At 41.0% G+C, this 27891-nt stretch overlaps 3 protein-coding genes across 5 annotated transcripts in view; 1 reads left to right on the top strand and 2 right to left on the bottom strand.

Moving 5' to 3' along the window:
- Nucleotides 1-1005: 1005 nt before the first annotated feature.
- On the bottom strand, nt 1006-1951 carry LOC105389128 (enhancer of yellow 2 transcription factor). Its single transcript, XM_011560199.3, has 2 exons — nt 1775-1951; nt 1006-1418 (listed from the first exon to the last, which is right to left on the bottom strand). Exons 1-2 carry the CDS (start codon nt 1831-1833, stop codon nt 1196-1198), a joined length of 282 nt encoding a protein of 93 aa, XP_011558501.1. The 5' UTR covers nt 1834-1951; the 3' UTR covers nt 1006-1195.
- Nucleotides 1952-3346: 1395 nt separating this feature from the next.
- LOC105389129 (peptidyl-prolyl cis-trans isomerase, rhodopsin-specific isozyme) lies at nt 3347-6590 on the top strand. 3 transcript variants are annotated; one of them, XM_048628724.1, is made up of 7 exons: nt 3347-3512; nt 3648-3884; nt 4730-4934; nt 5091-5210; nt 5537-5619; nt 5862-6001; nt 6378-6590. In XM_048628724.1, the coding sequence occupies exons 2-7, from the start codon at nt 3879-3881 to the stop codon at nt 6472-6474; spliced, it is 651 nt and encodes a 216-aa protein (XP_048484681.1). In that variant the 5' UTR covers nt 3347-3512; nt 3648-3878; the 3' UTR covers nt 6475-6590. The 3 variants fall into 3 exon arrangements, with proteins under 3 accessions (XP_048484681.1, XP_048484685.1, XP_048484680.1); XM_048628723.1 differs by lacking the exons at nt 3347-3512; nt 3648-3884 and adding an exon at nt 4260-4479; XM_048628728.1 differs by lacking the exons at nt 3347-3512; nt 3648-3884; nt 5091-5210 and adding an exon at nt 4252-4479.
- Nucleotides 6500-27891, bottom strand: part of LOC119694481 (C3 and PZP-like alpha-2-macroglobulin domain-containing protein 8) — a 31826-nt gene continuing 10434 nt past the window's right edge. The window contains exons 8-25 of the mRNA XM_048628732.1: nt 27392-27568; nt 26576-26779; nt 26240-26401; nt 25393-25557; nt 23357-23528; nt 22975-23119; nt 22490-22794; nt 22065-22225; nt 21604-21846; nt 21101-21243; nt 20544-20754; nt 19667-19844; nt 14143-14339; nt 13734-13871; nt 13307-13479; nt 12930-13032; nt 12536-12707; nt 6500-7003 (exon numbers count right to left, since the gene is read on the bottom strand). Coding sequence (XP_048484689.1) covers nt 6789-7003; nt 12536-12707; nt 12930-13032; nt 13307-13479; nt 13734-13871; nt 14143-14339; nt 19667-19844; nt 20544-20754; nt 21101-21243; nt 21604-21846; nt 22065-22225; nt 22490-22794; nt 22975-23119; nt 23357-23528; nt 25393-25557; nt 26240-26401; nt 26576-26779; nt 27392-27568 — 3264 coding nt within the window. The 3' untranslated portion in view covers nt 6500-6788. The remainder of the gene's footprint in view (nt 7004-12535; nt 12708-12929; nt 13033-13306; nt 13480-13733; nt 13872-14142; nt 14340-19666; nt 19845-20543; nt 20755-21100; nt 21244-21603; nt 21847-22064; nt 22226-22489; nt 22795-22974; nt 23120-23356; nt 23529-25392; nt 25558-26239; nt 26402-26575; nt 26780-27391; nt 27569-27891) is intronic.

The following is a 27891-nucleotide window of genomic DNA, read 5'->3' as shown; positions in this document are numbered from 1 at the left end:
TCTCCCGATGTTGCTCAGGTTTTTGAACTAACAACAGTATTTGTATAAAGGTTGATCAATTACTTGATTAAAAGTAAGTAGTGTCGAATTAAACTAAAGTATAAATAAGTTAAATATTGTATTTACCTCCCTATTGAATATAATTATATTGTGTAAGAGAGTACTGATAATATTATTGTTAAAATAATCAATGAACATTGAAATGTACCCTAGCAAAGGTAAAATAAGTCCAAGTTACATTCCATCTGTATGATATTATTGTAAATAAATATATATCTACTATGTATTTAAAGTATTTGATCACATTAAAGAGCTTTAAGATGATAATTAGAAAAATATTGCTCATCACTTTTGTTGGTAAGATCATAATGATATCCAGTTTATCCACTGACATACATTTATTTATTATGTAACTAAAAGAGTTTTATGTAGGAAAATGTTTAAAATATGTGTTTTTCTGTAAGTATATTATCGTATTCCATCCATGGTAGCATGTGCTCAACTTATTGGAAACTAGGGACTGTAGTTTTGTTTTTTGCCTTATACCTACGAATCTACCAACTTTCTCACATTCTGTCGGTTGCAATACATGTATGTGGAATAAGGCAGCTGGGGAAACCATAATAGTGGTTTGGATTGCATCCTTTATGTTAAAAGAGAAATTAAAACTGCTCAGTTAAATCAATAAAGAAAAAACCCTGGTGATAATTCAAAATTTGCAAAGTATTTAAGTAGCATTCATAAAATATATTATTTAAAATTAAGTCAGTGTTTGCTCAAATTGCATACATACATTTTACTTTTCATCACACTAATTCATAATTTACACTCATATTTTGATCTCTCTCCCTGGTATTGTTATTTTTTCTAATATCTACATTCCATGACCGATAAAGTGAATACCTATCATGACATTCAGGAGTAATGGCAGTATTACATGTAAGCAATATCTATTTTTGTTTAAATTTAAAATAAAATGTAAATGTTTATAAATAAAATATACTGTTGGTTGTAAGAAAATGTGTTTTATTTATTTTTTAACTTTAAAGTAAGGTGCTTAGTATCTGCGTAAGTTATAGGCTGTCGATTAGCAAGGCCCTACTGTAGTTAAATTATTTTCTGCATAAAGACATCAGATAGTGCCCAGTAATTCAATTTTAACTTAAAGTAAACAGTGCAAAGTTGTTAGGAATATTTAGTGTTCTTTTTGAGTTAACAGATGTGTTTTGATCTTTTGTAACAGTTCTTTCTTCACGGTGTCAGGGACGAGTGCTCGGGCTCGGGGAGTTACACGGGTCACCAATGTGTCCAGAGTTACATTGTTTCCTTCAGTCTCTTTCACCGCATCCCTGCACAGCATCCTCACTTGGTCCCTCCAGCCACACTCAATCAGCCTTCTCCGAAGTAGTTCCTTAAACCTAGAACAGAAGTAGGTTGTAAGATCTCATGCACTTTATACAACTAACTACCTAGAGCGAGACAGACTGTATGTTTACAGATTTTTTAATAAAAGGGACAATAAAACACGACATTTTTTGCATACGATTTCAAGAGCGAAAGTACTGTTAAAGTATGGTTTAACAATCTTAGTAGACCATGGCAAGTGACACGCATTTCACATTGAATTCCCATAAAATCGCTTGTGTAGTTGCTAGTTGATAGCTGGCTTATGTAGCAGTAATAATAAAATAACAATATTATGATGATGTAGGTTATTTTTGTCATTTGTGGTAAATTATTATGGCTGTGTGAGATCTAAGAGATCTTCCCTTACCTTTCACGATCTCCTGTGAGAATAAGACGCTGGTGTGCAATAGTATTATTTACAGTCATGACGGTTTCTATTAGAAAATACAGATATATCAAGATAATTTAACTTTTTTCTCAATTGCGGCACAAGGAAACGATGCTAAATGCTAAATTGTAAACAAAAGCCTAAAGGCAAATCAAAACTTGACAGCTTGACTTGACATTTGACAATTTTAACATTGACTATGTCACAATGACGAAAGATGTCAGCATCACATCACAGAACAATTTATGAAGCCTGAATCTTGCCGCGCTTTTACTCAGTGACGAAAGAATCATCATTGCTTTTATAGTGCCACAATCTTATCTGTTCCGGTGGTCAAAATCTGCAACTAACGTGACGTCATTGTCAAAAGTCATTTCATACTCTGTGCGTTATTTGAGTTGTCAATATCTGCGAAGAGGCTGACGCTACGTTATTTAATTTGTTTTGTGATTTTCTGCGTGAAAATAATTCCAAAAGCGCTGAAAAGTGATGCAAGAAAAATAATACTAGATATATTTGCTTTTATGCAGGAAGAATAACGTATTCAGGCGCCTTTAATTCCATTTGAAAAATTGGAAGAACGAGTTGCAGCGGCTACAGGTTAGTGTTGCCAAATATGACGAATAATTTTACCCATATACTCACATGTAATTTTATTAATATTTTCACCCCATCCCGTGCCCCACTGCTGGGGCACGGGATGGGTCATAATGAAAAGTATGTAATCTTTATTTTTCTTTGATTACAGATGACATGTCACTTTAAATGTTAGGCAGTATACCAAGAAGAATTTCGCGCACCTGCAGCGATTTTAGACGAAATAATGATGATTAATGACATCTTCTCCCAACCGATCAAGGGTTGGCTGGAAGAAATTGCTTTTTGGCAATTAGCCTTTGTACATTGTCTGAATTTCTTTTAATTTTATGCTGTTATTTTTTGTTACTTTAGAAAATTTAAAATAAAGTGTTCATAAATAAATAAATAATAATTACTTTTAGTTAGAATAGTTTTTTTTTAAGTCTATCTATCTCGTTATTCCCCCGACCCACAGATATTACCTAGGTATATCATTCATTGTAATCTAGATTTAATCTCTTATATCAGAACTAATTTTGTTTCTGTACGCCGTGGACATATTTTCCATACAACATCGTTTGATATATTATATCCTCTTTCATTTATTATCGGCCCTATATTTTGATTTATTTATACTTATGAATGTAACTTTAGGTAATAGCAGAAATGCATTGTCGTTTAAACCACAAATAGGCAAAATTTAATCGATGGCATCACTGGATTCGATCACAGCGATTCCGTCACCGGAACAGATAAGATTGTGGCACTATACATGAGCCAAACCTTCTTGAGAGAGGTATTTATGTCCCTTTGGTCAAACGTGAAGACAATCCTTCATACCCGAGTCCGCGTTTTTCTATGTTGCGGGGCCGTTTCAGACTTGCAGTGACATTTCACACACCTCTGGACCAATACCTGACATTGGCAGAATTGACGTATTTTGGCGCGAAAAAGTTTATTGTATCACATGCCAAAAATAATCAAAACTGAAAACTTTAAAAATTCAAAAGTTTGAAAAACTAAATCAGTCCATTTTACTGTTTTTCTTTTATCAGCCCGTCTTACGACTAGACAAGCAAGTGAAGCAAGTGAGATGCTTTGAATACTGCATATAGGTTTACTTATCAAATTAATTAAAGTAAGTACCTACTTACTTACTTTTCGTAATTTTCGTAACATATCATAGAAAAACAAAAAATCGTCTGAATAAGCCGTCCCTCTGGTTCCGGTTATTATACCTAGGTACTTATTCGGGTTCCTTCATTTCTTCCAGTACCTAGAAGAAGGCTTTAGTAATATTTACCCGGCCTAGAGTAGTAATCTCCGTGTCGTCGATTTCTGCATAGTACCACCATTATATTATCACGGAACTAAATAATAAGATAAGTATACTCGACATGCGGGAGGTAGAGGCAGATATGGTAACAGAGTGTCGTGAGGGTGTGATACATGATATCTGGATCATGTTCTTCACCCCCTGTTGGCCATAATCCAATTCAAGCCCATGTTAGTAAGTAAATGCAATGTTTGAACATTCCTGAATGTCTATGAGGGTACCTATTTTCCCTACGGATTTAAAAATCTAGTAAAATATAAAGCTGGTTCAGTTAACATAACAGCTACATTAGAATTTATTGTTGTACAGTAATTAGCCAATATTAATGTCAATAATAAATAATAACAATACAATACAATACAATCCTCTTTATTTGCACCAAAAAAAAACAGAATCAATACAAAATAAAACTTAAAAATAACAACAGTACAAAAAGGCGGCCTTATTGCTTATAGCAATAAGGCCGCCTATAACAACTATTGTAATAACTATTGTATTATGAAGATGGACCTACCTGTAAATCAATAAGTGAGTATTTTAGTATAATTTGGTATGATGTAATTTATCAATCTTATTGCATGTCAAGTAAAGCCAATGGGCTTAGTTCTATGGCTTCCTTGCTGTAACTGGACTCAATAATTCAGTAATCAATACCTGGCCAACGCAACTGTTAGTTAACTTGGAAAAAACTTATGTGTAATAATTAAAAATGAAAAAGTATTTGTTTTTTTGGATTCTATTTGTAGCTAAATGTTTTCTTGTGACTGATGTGAGTGAATTGCATTTTAGAAATGACTAACCCCCTTATTCATAGAGAAGTTACAAAACGTTTTAACTAATAAACTGTTTTGTCCCTCTCCAACAAAGAACAATTTGTTCTTTGTCAGAGAGGGACAAAACAGTTTATTAGTTAAAACGTATTGTAACTTTTCTATGAATAAGGGGGTTAGTGTATATGTTCAAACATATCATTGTATATTTTGTACATTGTATAACAAGATTCATACATTATTCCTCAGGCTCGCCAATTCCGAGTGACGGATCAAGTTTATTTAGATATCGAGAATGAAGAGACAAAGCTGGGGCGGGTTGTCATTGGTCTATTTGGAGACTTAGCACCAAAAGCTGTTAGAAACTTCAAAGTCTTGGCAACCAAAGGAATCAATGGAAAGTCATATAAGGGAACTCATTTCAATAGAATAGTCAAAAGATTTATGGTTCAAGGTAATTTACAAAGAAGTTGTTCATATTCATTTGTTTTGTCTAAGAGGCACATTACGATTGAAACAATATTACTTACGCTACTTACTATTGCTAGTAATATTAGTTCAATGCACAATACTCTAGATACCACTACCACTTATTATTTTCTGCTTTTAGCCGGTGATGTGGTGTTGGATAATGGCAAGGGATCTATCAGTATATACGGTGAAACATTTAAAGATGAAAACTTGGACACCAAACACACTCTGGCAGGATTTGTGTCCATGGCAAATAATGGTACCTACTTAATTATTTTCGTATCAATAAGATCATAAACATTTTAGTCACCTACTAGTGATTTTTAACTAAAGACATGGTAGTCACCCTTGGATCAAAACCTAAACTTCTATGAAAATTGGCACCTAGCACTTTCTGATGTAGGTACCGACACTATACCTACAGCGATTTCATTACGTATTCCTCATTTTTTTTTTCTTAACCTGTAGTGTCCCACTGCTGGGCAAAGGTCTCTCCCTGAACATTCCACTTATCCCTTTCTTGGGCCTGCTCACACCATTCCGTGTTAAAATTATTCCTCATTTATTATTGTTTATTGTTTTTAGGCAAAAACACAAATGGATGTCAGTTTTTCATAACTCTAACTGGAGCACCTTATCTGGATGGCACTCACACAGTGATTGGGAAGGTATGTTATTTATGTATTAATAAATTAGTACTTAACTAATCTTATGATAACTTACACACATTGTATTGCATTCTTAAATATTTTATTTCTATTCTCACATATCCTATTCTTGTATGTCTTGTTATTTAGGTACTGTAAACCACCCCACAGCGTAAATTTCAGTTCCAGTCAAAAGTAACTTACCACCATCGAGTTAAAGTACCTATAACTACCGCTTCTTTTAACCCGCGTGACGTCCTCAGGTGGTGGAAGGGCAGAACATCGTGCACATGATCGAGCACACTCCCACCGACAGCGACGACCGTCCCAAGTACCGCGTCGTGATAGCGGACTGCGGCCTGCTGCCTACTGAACCTTACTACATTTCTGATGACCCATACGAGTAAGTACTGTTTTCGGACTTGATTATAGGTTTCGTGATGCGATGTCATTACACCTAAGTATTAATCTAATTATAGGTACATACCAGAAGGCCTAGCACAGGGCGCAAGTGGTGATAAAAGTTTTTGGTTGTCTTGTCACGTCTTGGCGTGCGCGTCTTGCGCCCCGTGCTAGGCCTTCAGATTTCTGTATAACATATTTATTGCTTCGTAAATGTATTCATACCACTATTTAGCAGGGGACCAACTTACCTCGTGTATGACTTTCGTGGTATGCGATAATTTTATCAAAACAATGCTAAGTAGTCCTTTCGGTTTTCCTGTAAATTTCAAAGCTTTCCACGGTATGTTTACTATTCAAAATGATAATATTTTCAGTCTGAAGGCGTGGATTAAAGCATCTGCCCTGCCGCTGTCGATGTCCTTCTCGATCCTGGGCTTCTTCCACTGGCTCATGAGGAAGATGGAGATATAGGAGCAGCTTCAGAAAACAACATCGGTAGTACTTTTAAACTTTACTGTTAAACTTACAAATGTAACTTATAGGTATATAAATTATTTACATTTAATACAGACGTTGCATTATCGCAATCTTGGTTTTTGATGGTAGTTTTTAAACTAGATTTTAATAAGTTAGTTAGGTAATTGTTTACTGGCACACTACTCAAACTACAGACAGCTATAACTAGACAAAGTTGTCAGTATTTTTACCAGTCTAATAAACCCTCATCAATCCGTGGATCCAATCCAAATAGGTCTATAACATCAGCCAGTAAGCAAGCTACATTGCTACCGCAGACTAAGCAACACTCCTATAACAACAAGCACAGTCGCGGGCACCATCCCGTGGGACGCCCCCGGCGCGGGTGGCGGCGCGTCGACGGCGGTGTCGGCGGCGCGACGCTCGGCCGTGGTGCCGCATGCGCGCGCGCACGACGCCCACTCGCGACACACGTCGCAAGCGTGAGCTGTGATTGGCTGGAAGAACACGCGGGCGCGGTGACCTGGGGGAGTAAAGGATACGTTATAGTTGTTATAAAACTTTCTGAGCCGAAAGCGGCCTAAAGAAAATTTGTGTTATTGAATATATTGCCCTTCCATCTGCACTCAGAACATTTCGTGACCAGATTTTTGTCTGTATTTTTTTTACTCTGCATTAACCAGCATTAACGGCATATTAACAACATTTTACAAACAAAATTTGCTGACCAGATTTTTTAAATTTTAGTCTGTAATTAATTTTTTTTTTTTTTTTTTTTTTTGGTCGTTGGTTACAGCGGCGATTAGACGTGTTTTGTTACGCTCTTATCTAAAGTCCTCTAAATCGTGTCAAATGTGCAAAGTTTGGATCTGAAGTGCACATCACCAAAGTGTAACACAGTGAAAGTAGCAATCGAGATAATACCGCCCTGTACAGACAGATGAACTTGGAATTTAAGGTACGATAAATCTAAACTACTTCAACGGCCGCTTCCTTCGAATTCCTACCCTACGAACACGGGCAAAGCAGGTCAAGTTAACTCGAACCTTTACCTAAAGAAAACTCCTCGTTACGAACGTACTTACTGTGTTCCACTAAATACAGTCACTAATAACAACACTTCAAACAACTCGTACTTTTGTTACAAAATGACCAATAAATGCAACGGGTGCGGCGAAAATATCGCCACACAAGACTTCATGAACTGCAATAAATGTCATGCGCATTATGATATCCTGTGCCTTAACATCCCAAAGGCAACATTCACGTCATACACTGTTGGTTTCAAAAGAGATTGGTTATGCCCAGAGTGCCAGTGCGCAGCGCCTAAATCCGACAACACTCCTGTGCGCGGAGCAACGACAGCGGCGAAACTGTCCAAGCCGCTAACAGATAACAGCAACATAAACGTTACTCGAGGAGGGCAAAAACCGACTAAGGCAAAAGCTGCCACGAACAAAAGCGATTCAGACACTTCTGGTTCAGTTGCGATGACAAATACAAAAGTTGCTACGAACAAGAGCGATTCGGACATATCCAGTGTGGTTGAGGAGATCCGCCTACTGCGTCAAGAAATACTAGATATGAAATCAATTTTTAGTAAGAAACTAGAAGAGTATGAGAAAGTTATTGCCACGCAATCTACCGAAATATTGGATCTCAAAGCTGCAGTATCAATACTCCAAGAGAACGCCAGGAACACGGAACAAAGGGCACTGAAGAATGAGATTGAGATCATTGGAGTTCCGGAAACTGAAAATGAAGGCCTACAACATCTAGCGATATTAGTCTCAACAAAGATGGGTGTGGATCTGAGTGAATCAGACATAGATACGGTGTTCCGCGCTGGACCAAGGCGTTCTACACTGTCGTCAAACCTGCCCGCGACTATCAATTATCCCCGACCGCTCGTCGTAAAACTAGTTCGGCATGCAAAACGCAACGAAATTATCAAGGCTTCTAAAATCAGGAAGAACCTGAATTCGGAAGGGATAGCGCAGGGTCCTGTGGCCAAAATGTATGTGAACGAGAGACTCACAAAAGAAAATCGTCTCTTATTCCGTGAGGCTAGAACTAGGGCTCATAACTATAACTTTCGCTACTGCTGGACCAGAGATGGATCAATCTACATTAAAAAGGCTGATGGAAGGCCAGCAATACACATCAAGTCCCAAGAAGACCTGGATCAACACATCGGAGCCGCACCCATCACTGGTTAGAAGAACACTATCACCTAATCTGCAGCGATATCTACTAATAGTAATGTATAACCCTTCCCAGCTAACTGAATGCTTTATGAACATCTTGAATGTAATATTGTCTCTGCTTACACTATACTATACAAATGACACACTTTTCAGCAATACACACACGAAAACTTATAAAAGCTATCCAAACAAAACTGTATATTTCCTCTTCGTCGACAGTACTTTTATGCCTATTAAACAAATACTAAACATATATCAAAAACAACATCCTAAAACACTCATAAAACGTATTGAAACCATAAAATCGTCAATATTCAACAATCTCTGCTCTCATGGCAACAACCTGAAACCTGTATCAAGATCAGATTATAAAAATTATATCAATGAATTTACCTGAAATATCAGAAGATCTAGACGTAATATTTACGGCAAACTGTCATGTAGTAAATACAATGGAAGAATGTGAGAGCATAATTAGTAATCAATCAAATTTAAAAATCCTTACATTTAATATTCGAAGTATAGAAAAGAATTTTGATCAGTTTTTGGTTGCATTAAAACGTACTAATATTAAATTTGACGTTATTATTTTAACCGAGTGCTGGCTAAATGATAGAACTATTGTGGGTGTAATTGAAGGTTATTCTCATTTTCGCACAAACCACTACATAAACAAGGCATGTGGGGTGGTTGTTTATATAAAAACTGATTGGGAAGCATCAATGTCTGAGACTTCTTTACTTAAAGAAGCTAATGGAATTATTGTTGATGTCCCGAATAAATTTACGGTTCTGGGTATATACCGGTCACCATCCTTTAAAAATACCAGTATTTTCACAGAATCACTAGATATGGTTTTGAACACACTAAAAGATAAGCAATGTCTCATACTCGCAGGAGATATGAATATTGATATAATGCCAGACACTATTACGGAAAGTCGCTCTGAATACCTATGCTTAACAGCGCAGTATGATCTTGTACCGGCAATTGACAAACCAACCAGGTATTCTACTTGTATTGATCACATCCTCACAAGATCCCGACTTAAACCTTTAGGCGTTGTATGTAGGTCGGCTATGACCGATCACGACTTGGTCATGATTGGTATACCCCAATTGCAGATGAAGGGGGGAAGTCGGTCTCGGTTAGTCAGCAAACTAAATCTCGCAGCCATAGAGGATGATTTGAAAGAGGTAAACTGGTCACATGTTTTAGACTCAAAAACGGCCTCTGACGCAACTGTGGCTTTTAACAAAACTCTTATAGGTATAATAGAAAAACATAGAGTCATACACAAGGTAAGCCGTTCTAAGTACAGCCTTAAAACGTGGATAACACCGGGATTAATTAAATGCATGAGACACCGTGACGCCCTACACCTGAAAGCACGGAAGAGGCCAAAAGACGCTATTATTCAACAGACGTATAAACGTTACAGAAATTTCTGCTGTGACCTTTTGCATAAACTTAAGCACCAGTTTGAACAAAAACAACTAGACGAAAACAAGAATAATCCTAAAAAACTATGGCAAATAGTGAAGGACATATGTCATACTCGTAAGCAAAATGCACCTGCGACGGAACTATTGAAGTCAAAAAATAACACCACAGAATCACTAGACTACTGTAATGATTACTTTTCCACGGTGGGAGGTAAGTTAGCAAACGAAATCCTAAACAACCAAGGTATTACCGAACAGTTACTAGCTGATGAAATTTCTATCGCAAATGGTAAAACTCACAGTTTTTATATGCACCCAACTGACGAATTTGAAGTAGACTCAATCATACGAAACCTCAAAACGAGTGGCGCCTCTGGCCTGGACTGCATCAATAACAATTTAATAAAACAAATAAAAAACCACATTATTACACCTTTGACACATATATGCAACCTAAGTATATCATATGGTGAGTTTCCAGAGCCATGGAAAAAAGCTGCAGTTTGTCCAGTATACAAAAGTGGTCCCAAGGATACGCCATCTAATTATAGACCCATCTCATTACTCAGTTGCCTATCAAAAGTTCTCGAAAAGCTGATAAACCAACGCCTCATATCATACCTAGAGACGAACAATTTGCTTAGCAATAGACAATACGGTTTCAGGAGAGGAAAGTCCACGGAGGACACCGTCGATGACCTAGTCAGCCTTATATGCAACTTGTTAGACAGTGGTAATGCTTGCATTGGTGTCTTCCTGGACTTGGCAAAAGCCTTTGACACAGTATCAATACCAATATTGTTAAGAAAGTTAGAATATATCGGTATAAGAGGATTACCACTTCAGTGGTTTCAATCGTATCTGAGTAATAGGAAACAAGTTGTGAGGATTGGTGAAAGCATGAGCACGGAAAGTAGGATACAATTTGGTATTCCCCAGGGCAGTATCTTAGGACCTACCATGTTTCTGGTTTATATAAACGACATCTCGGACTTTGTCCCAGCAGACGCACAACACTTCTATTACGCAGATGACACTGCTGTGATCTTTAGCGATGCTACTTGGGATGGCGCATTTCAGAAGGCTGAAGCTGGCTTGATGAGTCTGGGCAAATACCTTAATAGAAACCTTCTAACCTTAAATACAGACAAGACAAAATACGTCACGTTTTACAAGACTCTTGCTTCGTGTCCACCAGATACAAATGGTATTAAAGTACATAGGTGCAACTTACAAAACAATTGCCTGTGCCCGGAGATTCAAAGTACAAACACCATCAAGTATCTTGGTATTAAGATTGATAACACCTTATCTTTCAAAGCACACATACACACTCTATCGGGGAAAGTCAGAAAACTTATCAATATAATGAAACTCTTAAGGCACTGTGCTAACAAGGACCTTCTGAAATATATTTACTTAGCACTATGCCAGTCAATCATAGGATATTGCTTGCGGATCTGGGGTGGGTCAGCCAAAACACACATGATGGAAATTGAACGCGCACAACGCTCAGTTTTAAAAGTAATGTTAGGTAAACCATTTCGCTATTCCACTAATAAACTATTCGATGAATGGCAACTTCTCAGTGTTCGTCGACTTTATATTCACTTAGTCACTATACGAGTTCACAAAACTCTACGAACAAGCCCGGACTACCCAGAAATAATAAAAAAACGTGTTTATAAAATACCTACTTCATCTGTTAGTACGTCTTTTGCGAGAAGACACAGCTATTTCCTATATCCACACATTTACAACAATGTCGCCAAAGAATGTTCTCTAAAACAATTATCTGTACACGAAGTGAAACTTAAGGTAAAACGATGGTTACTAAGCCTAAATTATGATCAAACCGAGTCCATCGTAACAATACAAACGTAGCGTTAAAACTATTAATATGTATTTATGTATGTATTCATAAGGATATATATGTATATCTATGTTATAACAATATTTATTTAACACACTGTCACGATCATAATATTATTACACACTACATTTTTATTTTATTTTTTTATCCCATGAAATAATGCAAAATCGCTTCCGCTTGTGACCAACATTGTCGTTCATAGCAATCAAATAGGAATAATACTCGATCGCCACGACACAGGTTCGCCTAGTGTGGGATCATCGGTAAACTATGTGAACTTATTTTAATCTACCCTCTTTGTAACTTGCTCGTATTTGTCATTTATTTTATATATATTTTTTTCTCGATGTACAATGTTACCGTAATAATTGCATGTTTGTGTATTAGTTTTAAGTTTTAATTCGTATATGAATAAATGAAATTGAATTGAATTGAATTAAATTTAAATTTAAGCAATTGCTTTCACGGAACTGGCATTGCTTGCGTCGCGATATTGTCATAGACACGTGGCGGTGGCTCTCTATACTCACTATCATCATACAAGTCTCTGAGCGTGGCGTGTCCGGGCCGCTGTCTGGCCACGGGCAGCGCGCGGGGCGCGGCCAGCGTGGCGCAGCGCTCTCTCGGCTGCAGGGCTCGCAGCCAGGCCAGCACGCGCGCGCCGCCCGCTGCGAGCCGGGCTGAGGATACGTGTGGCGCCGCCTGGTGGGGACAGAATGGAACTAAGTACATAGTTCATTTATTTTAACGGAGTACATAGAGTCTACTTGTAGAGTAGTTTAACAATGTACGGCCGCCGCGTTACCCAAAGGCGCTTGAAATCTCTTACATTTAGAAGCGTATCGAATGGAAATTCACAAGTCTCGTATTACTCACTTTAGGTACGTAGGATTATATGTATACGATAGGATTTTAATAAGTTACCTTTAGCTCTGTCAAAGTGTGGATGTCGGCCAGATATCCAGAAGGCAGCTGAACGGTTAGAAGAGTCAATCCGCTTATCGTTTCATTACCTTGTGGCACGAATCTGTAACAAAAATCGTATTTTAAAACTTTGAAGCCTCTTTGGTGTCTCTTTGCAAGATTTATAGCTTTAACTTTCACCTAGCGATATAGGTACATAGATGTTGCCTATAGGGACGTGTCGTATGATCACGTGGGTACTGGTGCTATATGGAACGTACCCGACACATATAGAGAGCTGCAGGCGGTCTCTAGTGGACACGGCGTCCACGCGCGGGTCCAGCGTGTAGCGCGGCCACGCGGCGGTCACGTGGGTACTGGTGCTATATGGAACGTACCCGACACATATAGAGAGCTGCAGGCGGTCTCTAGTGGACACGGCGTCCACGCGCGGGTCCAGCGTGTAGCGCGGCCACGCGGCGGTCACGTTGGTGCTCCCGCGCGCCGCCACGCCGAGGACGGCCAGCCCGCGGCCCTCCGTGCGGGCGGAGGCGGCGCGCACGTTGCGGACCTGGGAAATGGCATGATTAGGATTAATATTCGTATCTTAGGTAGGTACATCAGTAGATGGTCTTGTTAAGCAGGTATTCGAAAATATTTCAAAGCAACCGTCTGATGTCCCAAAGATTAAAGCCGCAAAAAAAAAACACTTTTACATTCGTTTTACAAACTTGCGCATGAAGATTCTATAGTGAACCTACTGCGGCATCTAGGGTACATAGACCTTGACCTAGTTCCCTACAGCAGTAAATCCAAGTGAATTACCAGTTGTGTCTGTATGATGAGTGCGTTGTCGTCGTCGATGTTGAACTGCCGCGGCTCCTCGGACCCCGTCACGTTGGCCGACACTCGCATGTTTGTTGATGTCTTTATTAGCTGTGCCATTTGAGACAGGGACTCCAACTGAAAGGAAAATATGGGATTATTTAACGCCACGCCACGATTATAACAGTCCAAAAGCCAAAATCTTTCTTTAAAACACTTCGGTACGAGTAGGCTTATCGGCAATCCAACACAAACAGCAGTAATAATTGAAGGTAGATAAAATATAGTTGTGCCGCTTTTCTAGACACTACTATAGCATGTTTCGCGAGAAAGTACCTACGGGATAATACGAGCCTATAATAATGCCTCGAGTACAAGATCTGCTTCACATCATAGGTAAATAACTTACAACATCAGGGTCCAGAGTCCCCGGCTTCGTAGCAGCCAGTAGGAACCTAGCCACAGGTATGGCCTGGTCCACCAAGTTAGCAGCCAACATAGCCCGCAGGCCCCACGCCGCTGTTGAAGCCTCGGCACTGTTGTGACGTAGCCACGGGTTCTTCCATTCAGAGCCTGACAGCTGGCGGCTCCAGTAGCGCTCTGAACCTGGGTGGAAAAGTGGAGTTATTAAGGGTTGTTTGCTTTAGCATCGTTAATAGTGTTTTTCTGTGCCTCGTTGGGAGTAGACGTGTTCCTTAAACTATTTTTTGAATATAATTATTTAATTCGAAGTTTTCGATCAGTCAGTTCTCTACCTGCTCTTGAATTATCGGCCCCTCTCGTACTATCTTGCGGTGAAGCCCATATAGTGCCAGCGCCATATTGGAATTTGTGTTGCTGTCTCACTTACCGAAGCACCTTGTGAGTAATTTTCACTATTTACCTGTACTGGTGTCAGAAAAAAGCGAAAAAACCGCGGGCCGCACCCGGACGCGAACCGGCGGCCTCACGCGTCTGGGGTGAACGCCTTAACCACTGGACCACTGATACTGGCAGCGCTGCGTGCGAATTACTTGATATACCTCTACGACTATCCATACTCGTGGTAATACCGACACCGGCCAATTTCAAACGATTGTGTAGTTGTGTGCACAAATCACTTACCTATTTATACGCGGCATACGGTTATATACAGCATGATGCACTCCCCATCTAAATCCAAGCAATCTCACTCAAAATCAGACATATCAATGCCATCAGATACCGCACTACGGAAGCGCAAAACACCTGATGATGTTATTACCCAACTTTTTAAAACGTTCACTCTAGAGATGAAAGCCACTATGAGTAACTTACAAACCGACATGAGCATGAAACTATCAGAAATCAACCAAAACATCAATACCATAAGGAGTGACTTGGACACATTAAATTTAACGACCTCTGAAATTAAGTCTGATATAAATTCTCTACGCAGCGACTGTCTTAGCACGAAACAACGAGTGTTGGTTTTAGAAAACAAACAGCAGGCAATGCACGAATCAGTTACCGATATCCAATCCTCCGCGCAGTTTTTTTCCGACCAGCTGGACGACGTTCAGAAACGCATGGCTATATTGGAAAAATCAGGCGGCAATGGTTCGCAGCTGACAAATAAGATGATTGCTATGGAAATTAAGATAGAAAATATGGAACAACAGGCTCGTCAATGCAATATTGAATTAGCAAACCTTCCTGAAAGGCGCGGTGAAAATCTCACTACTATAGTGGAAACCATTGGATCTAAGATTAACTATCCCATACACCAGAAGGAGATTGTCGCAGTTCACAGAGTCCCGCAAGCTCAACAATCGGATCGCCCTAAGAATATAATTGTCAAATTGCAATCCCGCACTGTACGAGACAATATCTTAAGTGCATTTCGTACCGCCAAAGGTATAAAGACGGACGTACTGGGAATAGCGGGCCCTCCTAGAGCTGTGTACATGAATGAGCACCTAACATGGCAGAATAAACAATTATTTCGGGAGACCCGTGAAAGGACGCGCGCGCAGGGCTACAAATATGTTTGGATCAAGAACGGGACCATTCTTGTGCGTGAAGCGGACACTAGCCCGGCTTTTGCTATTCGTAGTCGCAATGATCTCAGCAAAATACAACGAAAGGAAGCCTGATAGTAGTAGTTTTATGTTAATATACGATATATACTTTAATTTTTACATCACTTCACGTTGTTTACTAAACAATCTTAGTTTGATGTTTATTATATCTAAAAGTATAAATAGTTGTGTATTATCTTTTTATAAGAGCGGTATAGCGTATATGTATTTTAATTTGATTGCTACTGCATTCCTATTTTATAAGTTGTATGCACTTGTAACATGTTTATGCCTTGGCCTCTATGGATATACAATATGCATGGGCTCACTTTCTTTGTACTCTCGGATTAATGTGAATTTATTTGTTTTTTTAAATTTCCATGGCTAATTGTGACTTGTCTGTCTATTATCAGAACTGTAAGGGCTTACGTACTAAACTAAATTCACTCTACATGAATATTCTGGCTCATACATACGACATCATAGTACTTACGGAAACTTGGCTTATTAATGACATATCTGACAACGAATTCATCGACCAACGCTATACAGTATATAGATGTGATCGCGATAGATCTGCTACCAAGAAACAAGACGGTGGAGGGGTGCTCGTGGCCGTTCTTAAAGAGTTAAGACCATCCATAGTTAATTTCATGGATATTTCCTTAACGCAATTTATGGAACATGTTATTATTAGTTTGCCCAGTACCCAAAAATGTAAACATCATATTGTCAGTGCGGTTTATATACCTCCAAAAACAAAAGAAGAGACATATGAAACATATTTAAACTCAATCCAACCAATTATTGATAAAACTGAAGTAGATGTATTTTACATGATAGGGGATTTTAACTTACCATACCTAGACTGGGTTCCTCACTCTGATTCTAACGGCTATACATGTAATGGCACAACTTCTGTCTGTAGACTATTTTCTAATTTTATGTCTATTAATAACGCCTTTCAGTATAACAGTCTTAAAAATAGGGATGACAGAATACTAGATTTAATCATTTCTAACATTAGATTAAACAAAACATTAGTACCGATTCCCGAACTATCTAAAATTGACCCTCTACATCCACCTTTTTACAATATTCTCTCCATCAATGTTGATAATAAACCAATGAAGAAACGTTCTATACCAAAATATAATTTCAACCGTGCTAATTACGACATTATTATTAAAGACTTGGACCAAATAGACTGGCATGGATTACTGGATGAGTTACCGGCTGAAAGCGCTCTAGAAACATTTTATAACAAAATCTATGGTCTCATTAAAGCTCATATCCCTCTCACTAAATCCAAGTCTTCACGATTTCCAGTGTGGTTTAGTCCTTCATTGATTCACATATTTAAAGACAAAAACAAGGCATGGATTAAGTGGAAGACGTATGGAAACCTATGTGACTATGAAGTATTTTCATTATATCGTAAAAGATTTAAATCAGAGTGCGATAAATGTTTTTCTAATTACATTGAATCAGTAGAAAGCAGTATCACTACGGATGTCAAACACTTTTGGACGTATATAGCAAATCGTCGTAATAAGTCAGGCATACCGTCCACTATGAAGTATGACGGGCATTCTTCGAGTGATCCAGAAACAATATGCAATATGTTTTCAGATTATTTTCATTCAGTCTATGAGCCCTCTACTTTAGATTCAAAAGAATGGTCTATCCCCACACACAGTAACAGTAACAATGTCCTTATACACAATTTGCATTTCACCGAATCACGCGTTCTACAAGAGCTCAAACGGCTCGACCCTGTTAAAGGAGCCGGACCAGACGGTTTACCACCTGTGTTTTTAATTCGAATCGCGAACTACATAAGTCTACCCTTAGCCATTATTTTTAATAAATGTATAGGGGAAGGGGTTTTTCCTACAATCTGGAAACTGGCGAATATTACTCCAGTACACAAAGGTGGTCACAAAAACGATGTTGATCAATACCGGCCTATCTCTATTATGTCCACCTTGTCGAAGCTATTTGAGAGACTGGTTCATGACATCATATATCCCATCCTACACAATACCATCATTCAAGAGCAACATGGCTTTGTTAGAAAACGATCAACTGCATCAAATCTTATTTTATTTGCAAACAATTTGTTTGAAAATATGGACAAAAGAATACAGGTTGATGCTGTTTACACAGATTTTCGTAAGGCTTTTGACAAGGTGGACCACAAACTTTTACTTGATAAAATTGCATTTAATGGCATACGCGGCGACTTGCTCCGTTGGTTTTCGTCGTACATAACTGAAAGAAGTCAGAGAGTATTGATCAACGGGTTCCAATCTAGCACAATTAAAGTTACATCGGGCGTCCCCCAAGGCTCAATTATAGGTCCTCTACTTTTTATCCTTTTTATTAATGATATTAAACAATGTTTCCTCAATTCAAAATTTTTAATGTATGCTGACGATCTTAAAGCTTTTAAACCTATTTATAGTATTAATGACAGTTATTTATTTCAAGAAGATTTAAACCGCTTGAGTGAATATTGCCATCAAAATAAACTTAAACTAAATTTACAAAAGTGCAATTTTATAACGTTTTCCAAAAAAGTTACAAATGTTAACTTTACCTACTCTCTTTGCGATGCACCGCTAATAAGAGTCGAATCACTAAGAGACCTAGGAATACTATTTGATCATAAGCTACATCTTGACTTACATATTGATAAAATAGTTAATAAAGCATATCAAATGTACGGTTTTATAATGAGAGCCTCGCATGATTTCCATCAACCTTCTACTTACCTGCATTTGTACAAAAGTTTGATTAGGCCCCAATTGGAATATGCTGTATCTATCTGGAATCCGTTTTACACCAAATATAAGGATATTATCGAGAGAGTGCAGAGAAAGTTCTTGCGTGCAATGCATTTTCGTTGCTATCGTGCCACTCTATCTTACAGAAAACTTCTGGAGAAATATAAACTTCAAACTCTTGAAGATAGACGTACTTTACTGGAGGCAATGACACTGTACGGCATATGTCACAATAACTTTGATTGTATTGATTTGACCAATAAAATTTGCTTTGTCGTACCGCGAACTGTCCACCGTCGGGAGGTCCGCGCTTACCAACTGTTCTCCACAACTTCTAGCAAGACTAATGCAGGCAAGCGCGCACCTCTCCATCGCATGGTCGATACGTACAATAAATTTTTTAACGAAATTGACATATTCCACCAGCCTCTATCAACATTCAAAAAGAATATTATCAGCAATTTGTCTTGTACTAATTAGAATTACTTTTTATTTAATTTAATTTGATTAATTACTTGCATACATGCATATTAATTTAAGTTATTTAGGTACCTATAGATTTATATCTCATATGTATTCCTTAGCTATACCCGCTTGTTTTTTTTTTAAATATTATTTATTTATTTGTCTTCTCTAAATACACATTATTATGCATGCATATTTTGCATGCCTTTTTAAGTTCTAGGAATAATTTAATTTCTTTAGATGTTTTTGTTTTATAAGTTTGTTAACTCCCAACTAGGTAATTAAGTAAATATTCTGTGGATGACGTTGTGGGCTGTACATTTATATCTTAAGATTTACCGATATTTATTTATAATTATTACAATGTACAACTGTTTGTCAACCCGAATAAATAAAAATAAAAATAAAATAGTGGGCAGGAGCCTCTTCGAGTGGCGTATCGGCTGAGTAACCCTGGCCATAAGTCAGTAGGTAGTGATTTATCTACGTTGACTGGCCACTCTGATGTCAATGATGATGATGAAAGCAGAACCGCATAATGTAGTGCCACAATTATTTGAGAATGCTTGATAATAGATGGGCTAGAAGTGGCTTTAATCTGGCAATATTTTATGTGGCGTAATGAAATATAAATTGGTACCTGTGCCATTAGTATGCGGCTCCAACAGCTGCAGTGCCCTAGAAGCCTGCGGGTGCCGGGTCATGGCCAGTGCATTCGCCACCACCGCCAGAGAATACGCGTCCAACTCGTCCGAGAGAGCGCGCGCGATGTAGTCCACGGCTTTGTTGATTGCGTTCTTGTGGAGGGCGTCGACGGACTGGAATTAAATTTATGAGGAATATTAATTAAGTTGATAGATGTTATTGTTCTTCTCGGGAGCCAAGTCGGCTAAATATTTTCGTGTGCTACATTTCGTAAAAATTGTTGTAGAAGTATTCCCATGGCACTTCGGACATTCAGACCCCTAGCCTTTACTACTGTCATTTCCACCTATCTTCAGCCATACACCCCAGATGTAAAAAGGCTCTCTACTACTATCCATTACTTCCGAGTCTCTTCTCTCTACCTTAGGCCTCCTTCCAGCTAAGTCCAGCTCGCTATGTATCACCATTTCGATGTCATACGTTTGGACATGACATCCACGCCGTCTCAGCAATCCAAAACCCACCATCAAAGAACGTCCACTTCAACCTTAGCAATCCGAACCCACCATAAATACACTACATTAATCACCTGTACAGCCAGCAACGCCATCAGCGCGTGTGCAGTGAGCAGCACACTCTCCTGCGCGCGGGGGGAGTGCCGCGCGGGCGGGGGCGGGGGGCGCCAGCTGCCGTCAGTCTCTTGTTGCTGCACCAGCCAGCGAGCAGACTCGGCGGCCGAGGGAGTAACTGGGACGTAGCTCTATCAACGCTTAGATGCCACTATTGGACCTACTACTAGAAACCTTAACCACAAATACTATGGTCATTGGTCACCAACAATCTGCTACTATACAAGCTACTATATTAATCACCTGTACAGCCAGCAACGCCATCAGCGCGTGCGCAGTAAGCGGCGCAGTCTGCTGCGCGCGGGGGGAGTGCCGCGCGGGCGGGGGCGGGGGGCGCCAGCTGCCGTCGGTCTCTTGTTGCTGCACCAGCCAGCGTGCAGACTCAGCTGCCGACGGGGTAACTGGGACGTAGCGCGCCGAGCGGGCCAGCCAACGCGTGGCTGTGGCTGTCATGCTGTAATGAGGATAGGCGTGATTTAAAAATGTCGACCGGGCCGTGGGGGTAACGGGGGTTACTGAGACGTAGCTAGTGGAGTTGGCTAGCCAGCGGGTTGCTGTGGCTGTCATGATGAAAGGAAAATTTCATGAGCCACTTTTTAATTACTTACTATTTCAATTACCTGCTACTATTTTTCAGTTAAGTATATTATATCTCAAAATCAAGGATTTACCAGAAGGTACATGGAAGATTACTTTATATGTATAGGTTTAGAATTCTGATGGATCTCTAACTGAATGACACTAGTGGGAAGCAATACATTCGGATAAATAATTATTAGTAGAGCTAAAGGTGGACTCACAAGACATCTCCCTGAGCGTCGTCGCTGATCTCGGCCGCGAAGGACCCGTCGGGCTGTCGGTACGCCATCAGCCGCTGGTAGCCCATCTCCGCTTGGGCGCGAGCCTCTGTGGTCAGCGCTATGTCGTCGTCGCGGTTTGTTGCCTGTGAGGAATGGCAATGTACCAATATACTTAGCAGAGTTATAGCACCTTATCTGTCGCTTATTACTCGTACTAAGAAGAATTTCCGGCGGTATCTTAGGCATTTCTGTGAGTTTATTGAAAACTTTAAAAAGCCTTTACTGAATTAAAGCTAGTTGCGTGTGCACTACAACTTGGACCCTTGGTGTTTGTCACCAATAATCCCCTTAAAGCACACTCAATAATTCACCTGCAAATAATCCAGCAGTACAGCGACAATGGCCAAGGGCGCCGCGGCAGTGGCCGGGTCGGCGACCGTAGCTACACTACGGGGCCTATGATGTTTGTCACAGATCCCCTTAAAGCACATTCAATAACTCACCTGTAAATAATCCAGCAGTAGAGCGGCGATGGCCAAGGGCGCCACCGCTGTGGCCGGGTCAGCTGCCGGCGGCGGCGCGGCTCGCGACGCGTGAAGCGCGGGGGCTAACAGGTCTCCGGCTGCCTTCAGTGAAGCCCCGCCGAGGCGGGTTCCCGCTTGGGCGTCCAGCGTCACGTTGCCTCGGGCGGTGGAGCGACGGCCGTCTAGAAGGATCCACGACCAGAGCTCTTCTTCGTAGCCATCCTAAATGTAATGTTGGTTGTTATAAATACATAAACAAAGGTAGCAGTTACTAAAACAGGAATTATGTAGTAGTAACGCTAATGGCGCATGATGGTGTCATTCTTTATGCAAGCAGTTGAGTGGCCCTTTGAAGGAAATGACCCTAAAAATCTTATTGAATGTGCTAGTTGTTCTACCAGACTAGTTTCACTAAAATTCCAAACTTCAAAAGCCCTCACCTGAACATCAATAGTCCTGAACAAGGACGCGGAGACGCCGGTGCCGCTGGCCTCGACTATGACGGGCGCCTCCCCGCCTCGCACTACGGTCACTAAGAACGCCGTGCTGGCCAGCCCGTTAGCTGGCACTGTGACGCGCAGGCGACGGAATAACTCGATCTCTGGAATAAGAAATTATAAGTCAGTTTCTACCGTACTGTTACGGTATAATGTTGTCTACTAGAAAGTCACGTATGCGAAATCTTTGCCACTATTTTTATTAGACCCAAGCTGTTAGAAAAAATAGGTATCTACCGAATCGAATAGTATTGCTAATCCAATGCTATGTAAGGTAGGTAATTCGATAGCGTGAATTCGGTAGCTGTTCAATTTGTTTTCGACTTCAGGTCTTGATTTATAAATTTAAGCTGAACATATTGACTTACTTTTCGAAGCCTCCACGCTATTCTCCAGCGGTTCAAACTCGAAGTACTGCTCCGAATTATGGAAGGTGACTTCAACAGCCGTATCCACGCTCAGACTGCTAGTCAGCGTGACCACAGCGGCTATAGTCTCTCCCTTCTGCAACGAGGCCGGAAGTTCCGCTGATATTGACAGAGCCACGCTGGTTTTAAAATTCTTGGGGGAAGCCAGCCCAAGCCCTAAGTTGGGGTGTATGGCAAACGCTCCCACTGACCATTCGCCTGACGTGATCGGGGTTTGGCGGTTGATTTGGCCTTTTCCGTCGTTTCTGGAAAATACAGTTACATATATTTCACTGATCAGTTTAACAGATACATTTATTTCAGAGAATAGTTTAAAAACAAATTAATGAGGAAACATAAGGATAGTTTTGTATGAATCCTTGGTGAAGTGTGAAGGGGAGGTCAATTTCTATATAGAAGCAGAAATTTTCTTTTTTGCTCTTTACCGTATAGAGAAGTTAGCTCGCAGCCACGTGGGTTGAGGGCTGACTGTGAGGTAGTAGCGCGGGGACGGCGGCGTGGGCAGCCGGCTGAAGGCATACGGACCAGCCAGAGGAGGTCTCGTGCCCGTCTCGGGCTCTGGAGAGTGCTCTTCTGGAATAAGGGAACAGGTTATGATGATAGGCATCATGATGAAGTAAGGCGAGCCTAAAGATGAGCTGCCATGGAAAAATGAAGACCTAAATCTAACTACATTCAATATTTTAGATATAATGAACGCGGCAATATTGATAGGTATACGGTTCTGAGGTAAGAACCAGAAGTTTGTGAACGAATTTAAAGGATAATATCCGGTATCAACAAAATATAACTACATAATATATTTACCTCGAGCATTGCCACGTATCACAATGCCATCAGTCAATATGACAACACCGGCGTTTTGGAAGACCTCAGCCGTGGTGTTGCCGCCGAGATCCAGGCCCTTGAACGGCTGATGGTCTTCGTTCTTGAACACTGAATGTTTCACGCCGATGAAGCTTTCTACTTCTCGTTCAATCTGAAACCGATTAGTAACTCAATTACTAAGGTTTCTAAGGATAATTTCCAACTAATTCGACATTTCTAAGAATAATTAGAATGTCTATCTGCAAATAATTGTTTAAGACAGAAATCCCGAAAGTGTGGTTAGAGGGAATGGAAACCCTCAATATTGCAACTCACTATACGGTGCATATTATTCTTTTTTATTTTGATGCTCCATTATGTTAGGTACCTGCTACAGCATAGGGCTCCACCAAATGTGACTTTAAATGGAGTTGGAATAGCATAAAGATAGGTACTCCTAGACTTCATAAACTCACAAACCCTCTTCATAGTGAGCCCGCTGCCGCGTCCGTCCCCCGCAGCCAGGCCGGCGGCTATGGCCCGGGCATCCTGCGCCAGCACCGCGGCGTGCGCGCCCGCCTCGCCCCGCACCTGCAGCGAGACTGCACCGCCCGCCCGCCCCGCGCCTGACACGACCAGCTGCCTAGCTTGGGGTCGGGTGGTCGTGTGTGAGATGTCCCGACCATCGAAGTAGAAAAGAAGGCGGAAGGAAACTCGCTAACTAAATACTGAGGTACCCTAAGTAAGTCGATTTCATTGTTACGATACGACGAGCCCGGCACACACACTCTCATGTCGCCGCCTCAATGTTTAGTTAGCGAGATTCCTTCCACCTTTATTCTTACTTCGATGGTCCCGACATATTTTTATTATTATAGACTCACTAACCCTCTTCATAGTGAGCCCGCTGCCGCCTCCCCTCCCCCCCGGCCAGGCCGGCGGCGACGGCGCGCGCGTCCTGCGCCAGCACCGCGGCGTGCGCGTCCGCCTCGCCCCACACCTGCAGCGAGACTGCGCCGCCCGGCCGCCCGGCCGCCCCGCGCTTGTCACTGATACTGACACCTGGTAGATAGATAGATACTTCTAGACTTCATAAACTATTACTAACCCTCTTTATAGTGAGCCCGCCCGGCCGACCCGCACCTGACACGACCAGCTGCCTAGCTTGGGGTCGGATGGCCGTGTGTGAGATGCCTACGTCTCGCCTGACTACTATGCTCCTCAATTATTTAGGTCACTAACTAGGCATCTAAAGTTACTGTAGGGGATGACTCGTGGATACGAAGGAAACCGCGTGTTGGTGATACTGGATACTAGTTTATTGTTGTTTGTACAGTGAGGTCCCGTGGAAAGAGACCGAGTGTCCGCCTGTAGCGGCTTATATGCTACCACCACCCCCGACACTGCGCCATCTAGCAGGATTTATAGGAACTTAATAATCTATCTATGGAGCAAGTAGTAGTCTGCGAGATAACGCTGTGTTTACATAGGAAACTAAGTAGTTAACTTTCTAATTTATAGCTGCGCTAATATACTGTTAACACAGTTAACAGTTACTAACCCTCTTCATAGTGAGCCCGCTGCCGCGTCCCCCTCCCCCCCGGCCAGCACCGCGGCGTGCGCACCCGCCTCGCCCCGCACCTGCAGCGAGACTGCACCGCCTGGCCGCCCCGCGCCTGACACTGATACTGACATCTGATAGATACTTCTAGACGTCATAAACACACTAACCCTCTTCATAGTGAGCCCGCCCGGCCGACCCGCACCATGACCAGCTGAATAGCTTGGGGTCTGGTGGCCGTGTGTGAGATGGTCCCACATTATTATTATTATTATTATTATAGAGACTTACATAATACATACATATTATACTCACGCTTGTATCCCAGAGGGGTAGGCAGAGACTATGGATCTCCACGTGCCAAGATCCTGACATACCTATTTCGCTTCCTCCACATTCATAAATCTCTTCATACGCACGTCGGTTTCGGAAACTCCTTATTTGGCATCTATAGAGACTTTATAAACCCACTAACCCTCTTCATAGTGAGCCCGCTGCCGCGTCCGTCCTCCCCGGCCAGGCCAGCGGCTATGGCCTGGGCATCCTGCGCCAACACCGCGGCGTGAGCTCCGGCCTCGCCCGACACCTGAAGCTCGACTCCGCCGCCCGGACGCCCCGCGCCTGACACCGATACTGACACCTGATAGATAGATAGATGATTCTTTATTTGTACACAAAAAACATGGACATATTGGCGCTTTCTATCAGACAACCTTTGGGTGGAAGGATGATAGATTAAATAGATAGATAATTCTTTTTTGCACACAAGTAAACACAGAAATTACAAAAGAAATCCACAACATGGCGCCTGATGTGGGAGGTTAGAGTGAGGTGAAGTGGGGTCTGGAGAATGGAAAGTTCTAGTCGCAAAGTAGGAACTGGAGAACTGGAGTTATTCTGCATTGTCCTAGATCTGTCCCGACCACCCTCGGCTTCGTCTGCCTCGTGACATATATTATTTTATGTACCTATCGCTAGATACAAGGCTGAAGCCGGGAAAGTTATATTAAGTTAGTTCATAAACTGACGAGTATATTTACTTATTCATAACAATAAACAAAAGTAATTCCAAAAAACTGTTACGGCCTTTATGATCTCTCAACCGAAGAACTGCAGCGAGTTCCGTTTTTTTATATTTTGAATCATTCGCTTCGCTTGCCGATCTCATTGCTGCTATCCGAAATTTTTGTTTTGGAATCTCTACGTTGCCTTTAGTGCACTTCTTATCGACGCGACGTAGATAAACGTGGGTAGGTATACCGATAAAGCGGTAGGATAGGCGAAACGTTTTTATCGACGTCTTCTATCTTCGTATTCCTTACCTCATACTGAAGCAGGTTATCCTGCGGCACCAGCATGGCTGAAGCGACGACGGTGTTGACAATAGGGTCGAGTCTCGGGTACCACGCCAGCAGTATGGACCCGGGGGCCATAGCCGATGTCACTGGCATTTTGATGTCCACGCTTTTGCGGGCTGGACTTAGCTGCAATAAAAAATATGTTTACTGATACGGTGCTGAAAACATCCGCATTAACATGTTAACTTTTGATTCACTGAGTTGAACAGTGCACCCAGTGAACCCTCTCTTTTAAATTAGTACTTACTTTAAAAAAAATATTGATGATGATTAAAATAACATTAAAATCGCACAACTTACCTCAAGGGTCTTCGTATGCAGGATATCGCCTCGTCCAATCACAGCGTAGTTCAGCAGATCCATGGGTTCCGTAGCAGATATCCTGGCTCTCATCTCGTCTCCTACGGAACCCCGGGACAAAAGCTCGATGGTCAGGAATTGACCCCCAGAAGGGGCACTCTGCTGAACATTGATGACTCGCTCCGAAACTTCTTTGTACTTCACCTAGTCAAGAATACAAACAGCTGGTTTAGTTACGGTATGTTGCAACAATAAAAATATTAGATGCGGCTATTGGGCTATTGTTGTCGGGTTGCATAATGTGGGTTATTATAAAATTATTTGGAAATTTTAGGTTGTTTTGTAAACATGAGGTCGTGTGTCGTATGACCTCGAGTATAACCAATAAGTATCTTAATTCCATATCTACTGTTATGGCTATTGTGAACTATTTTGTGTCTTCCATTTAACTGGTTCTGAACGCACGCAAAAATAACGAGCTATGGAGTGGAAGAGCATAAAATAAATATCAGAAAGAGAATCTTTCTCCTCTACTCTACAAACGTATTAGTTATTACTGATTTTCCTGTACCTCCTGTAGGTTGGCTGGTAGAAAATGTTTCTAGCATTAAGCCTATATTTTGTACAGATGTTATAACTGTGCAATAATGCGTTAAATAATAATAATTTCATTAGATTATTGCTGTCAAATGGGCCTCTACAACATGTTGGCTTTGGCCCCATGCACACCTTGCAAATGCCCGGGAGACCCCATGGTCCCGAGATGAAAAATAATGATGGTAACACATAATAATAATAATATAACTAGGTACATACCACTAAATTAAGCCTCGAGCTGGCATGTCCCTTGTCAGGTACAAGAGTGTAGGTGGCCAGACCGCCCTTCAACTGCAGGGTGGTGACATTGACCGGCGCCCCGTCGTCCCACAGCCGCTCCACTGACACCTCGTCGTCCACGGACATCACCTGCCCTGATGAGTCTACCACTTCTATCTGTGGGGGAATGAGAGTGGTAGGGTTAGAGCGCGTTCAGTGAGCAGATTTATTCCACTATGTTATTGTATTTTTGACGTTTCCTTATATCTGGTAAGTAAAGTTGGTTTTCCGTTTCAGTCATCAAATGTATGGGATATCGAATGTCAAAAAACCTATAATATAATGGACAGAGTATAGTTTGTAAATTAGAGTGAGTACTTATATCATAGTTTTTATGGGACGTAGTCCGTGACGTGTTTTGTATAACTAGGTACCTACGTACCTAGTTATACAAAACATCAAAGTTTACATCTGACACCATCACATCTTGCATACCTAGG

This window comes from Plutella xylostella, chromosome 4, assembly GCF_932276165.1.
Source record: "Plutella xylostella chromosome 4, ilPluXylo3.1, whole genome shotgun sequence".
NCBI lineage: Eukaryota > Metazoa > Arthropoda > Insecta > Lepidoptera > Plutellidae > Plutella > Plutella xylostella.
This window is presented reverse-complemented; position numbering and strand designations above follow the sequence as displayed.

Bases quoted from the DNA above. Each gene is read 5' to 3' on its own strand.
- LOC105389128 (XM_011560199.3), bottom strand. From the start codon at position 1,833: ATGACTGTAAATAATACTATTGCACACCAGCGTCTTATTCTCACAGGA. The intron at 1,419-1,774 runs GTAAGGGAAGAT...CTTCTGTTCTAG, and splicing joins CTCACAGGAGATCGTGAAAG to GTTTAAGGAACTACTTCGGA.
- LOC105389129 (XM_048628723.1), top strand. From the start codon at position 4,420: ATGAAAAAGTATTTGTTTTTTTGGATTCTATTTGTAGCTAAATGTTTT. The intron at 4,480-4,729 runs GTGAGTGAATTG...ATTATTCCTCAG, and splicing joins AATGTTTTCTTGTGACTGAT to GCTCGCCAATTCCGAGTGAC. The intron at 5,211-5,536 runs GTACCTACTTAA...TATTGTTTTTAG, and splicing joins TGTGTCCATGGCAAATAATG to GCAAAAACACAAATGGATGT.